This window comes from Dermatophagoides pteronyssinus, unplaced genomic scaffold, assembly GCF_027571235.1.
Source record: "Dermatophagoides pteronyssinus isolate colony J.1.1.1.1 unplaced genomic scaffold, Derpt_VIB-CSIC_2022.12 sq0005, whole genome shotgun sequence".
NCBI classification, from domain to species: domain Eukaryota; kingdom Metazoa; phylum Arthropoda; class Arachnida; order Sarcoptiformes; family Pyroglyphidae; genus Dermatophagoides; species Dermatophagoides pteronyssinus.
This window is the reverse complement of record NW_027461529.1, coordinates 2859296-2865998: the sequence shown is the minus strand read 5'-3', so window position 1 is coordinate 2865998 and position 6703 is coordinate 2859296. Positions and strand designations below refer to the sequence as shown.

Genomic DNA, 6703 nt, shown 5'->3' with positions numbered 1-6703 from the left:
AATTTTAAAATTTGACTTGGATAGAATGGATGTGCAAAATACATTTGTGAAAAAACAATGTATTTTTCACAAATTTGTTTTGTTTTTGTTTGAAATTAAATTAATTTTCTCAATTCCATTTTCTGCTCTAAAAGGATGATGTGTAAAGATGTGCAAATAGGAAAAGAACAAATGGAATAGGAAGAAAGAAGAAGAAGAAGAAAACATAGAAACAAAACCTGTCAGCTTTTCAGAAGATGGAAATTTTTCTGTTTTTCTGGCTGTTTTATTTGCCTAAATATTTTTGACAAAACCCAAAATAAATGAACAAAAGTCACGATATGTGTGTGTAAAGAAAATAAATGTTTCTTTTCTGTTTTTTGTTTTGGGCGTCATAACGGCCAAACAACAACAACAACAACAATAATCATTTGGATAAGAATAGTTATTTTGATCAAATTGGATGATAATGAATGAATGAAAGAGGAAGATGAATCAGATATTATCAAATGATGTTTGATGTTTTGATCTTTGATGATGAAATGTATTAACCATATATATGATTTATCGATTATCAACAGAAAACCTTTTTGGAATTGACTTTTAATGGATTTTCTTGCTTGTTGGCAGCCAATTTCCTTGTTTTTTGTTTTTTTCGTTTGGATCAGGTGATCAACCGAATTTCGGAATCAAAATGAACAAGAAAGGTATTTTTTTTAAAGATTCATAATTTTATTTCATTTTTTTTGTAAATTTAGAAATTTTTGTTAGAAAACAATGAAAAAATCAACATTACAAATTAATTACAAATTACAAGGCAATTTCTTTTGGTTTAGAATTCTTGTTCATCATCATAATGGTAATCGCCATCGCCATCGCCATCATCATAATCATAATCATTAGTTAATTTAGACATTAATACTTGTAAATAATATTGAAGTGTTGATGTAAATATTATAGCCAAAAATAAATAGAATGTCATTTCGATAATTAAATATATCATTAATTGACGACGACGATTTGGTTGTCGACGTATTGCTGCCATACGACGTTTAACAATTCGATCCATTTGCTTGTTTGGTTTGTTCCAAAAGATTTGATTCCTTGCTAGAAGATTTGCCAATTGAATTTTCCAATTGCTCGAAACACGTTTTACTCACACACACACACACACACACACACACACACACACAAGACAGTGTCAGGTGACACAGAACCAAAACAAAACAAACGACAATCATCAAAATTCTAAATTCGAAAATGTAGCATGGAATGAATTGAATTCAAACACATCAAACACACTCATTACTCGCAACTTTTGGATTCCAAAAATAATAAAATTGTTGAACATTTTGATCACTAGATGACACTCAATAACCAATGATCAATTCAATATGTGTGAATTTTCAATTATTTTTCGACACTATTAGCGCCATCTTTTGATCGCCAATACAGCTATTTTGAAATTTGAAATTTTGTCGTTTAAAAAAAACGACAACATGGCCTTCTGTTTTGAGATAACAAAGAAAAAAAACCGGATTGAACAGTGAAAAAAAATCGATGATAATCATTCGATGATGATGATAATGATAATGACTTTGATTTCATTTGAAATGATTTCATTCATGGCTTGATTTTTAGTTTTTCTGTTGTTCAAAAAATTCATTCACAATGTTTATCAACAAGTTTTGTTGTTGTTGTTTGTGTTCGTTTACGATTTTTCCCCCAATTTTTCAATTTTCATTTCATTCATGGATTTTTTTTCTGGTTTCTGGTGATTTCGTTGTTATCTGGGAGCAAAATTTGTTTCCCGATATAGATTCGTTCAATCAATGTAAACGCCTAAAAAAATTATCTATCCAAATATCGTATCACTATAGTACAATAATAATGATTTTCACTCAAAAATGTTTGATGTCGTGGCTTATGAAAATTTCACTTTTTCTAAAAATAAAAAGTTTTTCTGATTTGCACCGTTGTTTTGTTTAATTGATGAAACCAGTTGAATTGAATGAAAATGTTATGTTATGTTATGATTGAATGAATCATGACACTTTCATCATCATCGATGGCAACATTAAAAATTGCTAAGAATCATAAAAAAATGATTTTAATAAATTCATTAATCAAATATTTATTTAAACAAAATCAAACATTTATGATTATTATTTGGAAATTGGTTATTTTACAAATAATAATTATTATTATTGAAACAAAATCAACATCAGCAGCATTATTGTATAATAACAGAATTCATCATCAACAACAACAACAACAACATTTTAATTTAATAAATTATAATTGGTTTGATGATGATGATGATGAAATAATTATTTCAAAAATAATTACAAATGAAAATTATAATCAAATAAAACCACCATTAGAATTACCATCAAAATCAGTACAACATTCCTCAGCATCCAATTCCGCATCATCACATCATCAACAATATCAACAACAACAACAACAACAATGTCCACATTCAGATGATCATCATATATTATTACCATGTATTTGTAATAGTAATAAAAAAGAAATAATTTGTAGAGGTGGTGGTTCAACAATATCTGGTTCAGCTTCGGAACAATTACAAAATACATTTATTTATTATGCAAAATGGATACCACTGGAATTACAATATTTTGATTCTATTTATATTAATTTAAGAAATTTAACAAAATTAGATGAAAAATTATTTAATGGTATAAAATTTTCAAATTTATTATTAAGTGGTAGTGAATTAACATATTTACATCGTAATACATTTTTGGATACGGAAAAATATATTTATACCGTATTTATTTATGGTACAAATCTAAGTTCCGAACCGAATGGTCGATTTGATTTTTTTGCTTCAATACGGAAATTAATCAACCTGCAAAAATTGATTATTTATCAAAATAATTTAACTGAAATACCTGAAAGGTTTGTTTGTTTGTTTAATGTAAAAAATGTTCCTTTTTTAATTTATCATTATTATCACCTTTTTCTAGAGCATTTACACAAAATGATTTAAAATCAATAAATAATAATGTTACTGATAATAATGAAACATTATCGAATAATGAACAAGATGTTCATGAATTACAATTAACTGAAATACAAATTACAACTGGTAATATTCGTTCAATCGGTACTGATGCATTTGCTGATCTATTACATTTAGAACAATTATCATTAAGTAAAAATCAAATCAATTTCATTCATCCATATGCATTTCGTATGAATAAATCATCAAATTTAACATTAATGATTGATTTAACTGATAATGATCTAAATTCAACAAGTTTTGTACCAGAATCATTTTTAGATGCTAAAAGGTTTGTTTGTTTTAATTTTGTATTTGAATTTTCTAATTTCTTTTTTAAAATTGAAAAAAAGACCCCTAAAAATTCATCTAGGATTAAATGGTTGTAATCTAAATCTAAATCATTTACCGGAAGAAATTTTTCGTCCATTTTTAGATGAAAATATTAAAAATATTATCGATGTTGGTAGACATTGTTTTAATTTACAATGTGGTTGTCGTATGTCATGGACATTATCTGAACGTTATCGTTTACGAGTGAAAAATTTCCGTTGTTCAAATGATCAAAATCATACTGTTTATTTTAGTGATTATATGCGTAATAAAACATGTCCATTAAATTATCAACGACAAACTAAATTATCACCATCAACAACAACAACAACGATGACAACAACAACAACAGCAATAATATCATCTAATCAAACAGGATCAAACACTACTGGTGATCAAATGTAAGATTTTGAATTGAATTCTTGAACAAAAAAAAAAATATTTTCAAATTTTTTTTTCGATAGAAAAGCAAATGAAATACCGATTGAATCGAAGGATTCATCATCACTGTATCGAAATAATTCAACATTAATAATCGATACAACATTTATTGATCGTGATCGTGATCAATCATATTGTTCAACAAAAAAATGTTCAAAACAAGGTATCGAAATAAATACCTATATAAATCGTACTGTTGATCCATGTGATTCATTCTATGATTTTGCTTGTAATGGTTGGGAAAGTAAACATTTATTAGAATATCTTGTACAATTTTTATCAAACGGTGGATCGGAATATGATAATTTTGTTAAAGTACAATTAAAAATTGAAGAAAATTTTGAAAAATTACTTATTGTTGATCAAAATTTATTAATGAAAAAAAATTTTACAACAACCACCACCACAGCATCAATTGAATTACCAACATTAAAAATATCTGATAATAACGTATTAATGATTGAGAATATTCGTCAAATGTATACAAAATGTATAACATTATCAACAAAAGAACCAGATTTAAATATTTTAAATAAAATATTAGATAATATTGGTGGTTGGCCATTATTAACAAAAAAATTTGATAATGAACAATATCGCTGGGAAAAATATTTTGATAAAATAATAAATAATTATAATGATCATATATTTATTGAATTAGAATCAAATATTGATGAAAAACAGATTAAATATTTAATGATTAAAAGTGGTGGTTTTATTGTATCACATCGGAAATTATTATCAGTAAAATTGAATCGTTTAGAATCATATGCAAATTATATACTTGCAACAGCCATACATTTTGGTGCAAAAAATTATCAAAATGAAACAATGGATGAAATTTGGGAAATGATTAAATTTGAAAAACAATTAGCCAATGTATGTATTTTGAATGATAATCGATTATTAATTAATCAATTGAATTTAGATTGCTAAAAAAAGTATGGGACCAGAATTTATGATACAAAGAAAAATGGAAACATTAGGTTGTTTAATACAGGAAATTGATTGGCTTTATATATTGAATAACATTCAACATCAACATCGTATAATGAATGATTCGAGTTTTGCGCAAACCAAATTAATGTTCGATGTACATTATCTAATTGAATTAAGTCGTTTATTAATACGTACTGATCAACGAATTATATCCAATTATATTGGTTGGCGTGTTATCGATTTGATTGGTTATCAATTTGGTGGTCAAACATTTATTGATATACAGCAAAATTTTTACAGCACCGAATCAAGAGAAGGATTGAAAGCAATTAAAAAACAATGCCTGGAACCATTATTACAATCAATACCATACCTGATGACAAGAATTTATGCTGAACAATATTTACCACTAAATGCACGTACAAATGCTAGACAAATTATTGAAATGGTTAAAAATTCATTTATTGAATCGATGAGAAAAAAAAATTGGATCGATGAACCTAAACGTGAATTGATTGAAAAAGTTGAAAAAATTAATATCAATGTTGGATATCCTGATTGGATAATGGATGATAAAAGTTTGGAAAATTTTCATTCAATTTTGGTATGATATTTGTAAAACTTCATTTTTAAAAATGATAAAATTTCTTTTTCCCCACAACAGAATTATACAATACCGGAGAAGAAGAAAAATTCTACATTAACATTAATACAATATTATTCAAAAATACAGGAATTAAAAATATTACATCTTTTATCACAAATTGGTGAACAAATTAATAAAAGTTTATTATGGGATCCATTACCATTACATGTTGGTGCTACATATGATTATGTTGGACATATTATTAGTATGTTTTTTTTGGTTGTAATTTAATTTTGTAATTCTGTAATTATAACATTCCACTAAATTTAAGCTATTCCAATGGGATTATTACAGCCACCATTTTATGAAGATGATCGTCCATTGTAAGTTTGTTTGTTTGTTTGTTTGTTTGTTTGTTTGTTTGTTTGTTTGTTTGTTTATTTGTTTGTTTATAAAGTGTTTTAAAAATCAAAAATTCTCTTTGCCCCAAAAAATCCAGTTATCTAAATTATGCATCATTAGGATCATTTTTTGGTCATGAAATGGGTCATTCCGTAACACCACGTTATAGTGAATTTGATCAATTATTACCACCATGGAATATGAATATATTAAAAGATTATCTATTTAAAGCACAATGTTTTGTATCACAATATACAAGCTATTATGATAAAGAAGCTGATTTACATGTAATTCTATTCAATTCAATTACTTTGAAAAAATATTTTGTTAATTTTTTCTCCTTTTAAAAAATTAGCTTGATGGAACGCGTACATTTGAAGAAGATATGAGTGATTTAGCTGGTATACAGGCTGCTTATTATGCATATCAAGAAGCATCTAAACGTTTATCAACAATGACCAATAATAATCATCAACAAACATCAAATGTAACCAATGGTCAATTACAACAACAACAACAATCGATACAATCGATACATATGCAACGAATTCAAGAATTACCCGAATTTTCTATTGATATGTTATTTTTTATATCATTTGCACAGGTAATATTCATTCATTTTCAAACATTTAATCGATCAATTCAATTTCAATTTTTCAGAAATGGTGTCGTTTTAGTACACATGTACAAACACGCATGCGTATATCGAAATCGGTTCATTCACCGGGAAAATATCGTGTAAATGGTGCATTAAGTAATTTAGATTCATTTGCAAAAGCATTTAATTGTCCAATTGGTTCGGCTATGAATCCGGCAAAACGTTGTGAAAGTTGGTAAATAAACAAAACAAAAAAAAAACAATGGAATTTGGGGATCAAAACTGTCAACTTTCTTTTCTCTTTTTACCTAATTTATTTTTCATTATTTTTTTTTTTGATTAATAAAAAACATTTAAAAAAAAATTTCATGTTTTTTTGAATTGTTCGATAAAAGAT

At 26.4% G+C, this 6703-nt stretch overlaps 1 protein-coding gene and 1 long non-coding RNA gene across 2 annotated transcripts; both read left to right on the top strand.

The window, feature by feature from the left end:
- The first annotated feature begins 310 nt into the window (after positions 1-310).
- LOC142644980 (uncharacterized) lies at positions 311-1335 on the top strand. Its single transcript, XR_012846187.1, has 2 exons — positions 311-686; positions 738-1335. It is a non-coding gene; the product is annotated as an uncharacterized LOC142644980 (long non-coding RNA).
- Positions 1336-1888: 553 nt separating this feature from the next.
- Positions 1889-6633, top strand: LOC113794698 (endothelin-converting enzyme homolog). The gene is made up of 10 exons (XM_075819914.1): positions 1889-2904; positions 2973-3299; positions 3361-3741; positions 3805-4660; positions 4710-5324; positions 5385-5571; positions 5638-5689; positions 5806-5995; positions 6064-6312; positions 6369-6633. The coding sequence occupies exons 1-10, from the start codon at positions 2027-2029 to the stop codon at positions 6543-6545; spliced, it is 3912 nt and encodes a 1303-aa protein (XP_075676029.1). The 5' UTR covers positions 1889-2026; the 3' UTR covers positions 6546-6633.
- Positions 6634-6703: the final 70 nt, after the last annotated feature.

Excerpts from the sequence above, each read along its gene's own strand:
- LOC113794698 (XM_075819914.1), top strand. The coding sequence starts at position 2,027 with ATGACACTTTCATCATCATCGATGGCAACATTAAAAATTGCTAAGAAT. Across the intron at positions 3,742-3,804 it reads AACACTACTGGTGATCAAAT|AAAAGCAAATGAAATACCGA; the intron begins GTAAGATTTTGA and ends TTTTTTCGATAG. Across the intron at positions 4,661-4,709 it reads TTGAAAAACAATTAGCCAAT|ATTGCTAAAAAAAGTATGGG; the intron begins GTATGTATTTTG and ends AATTGAATTTAG.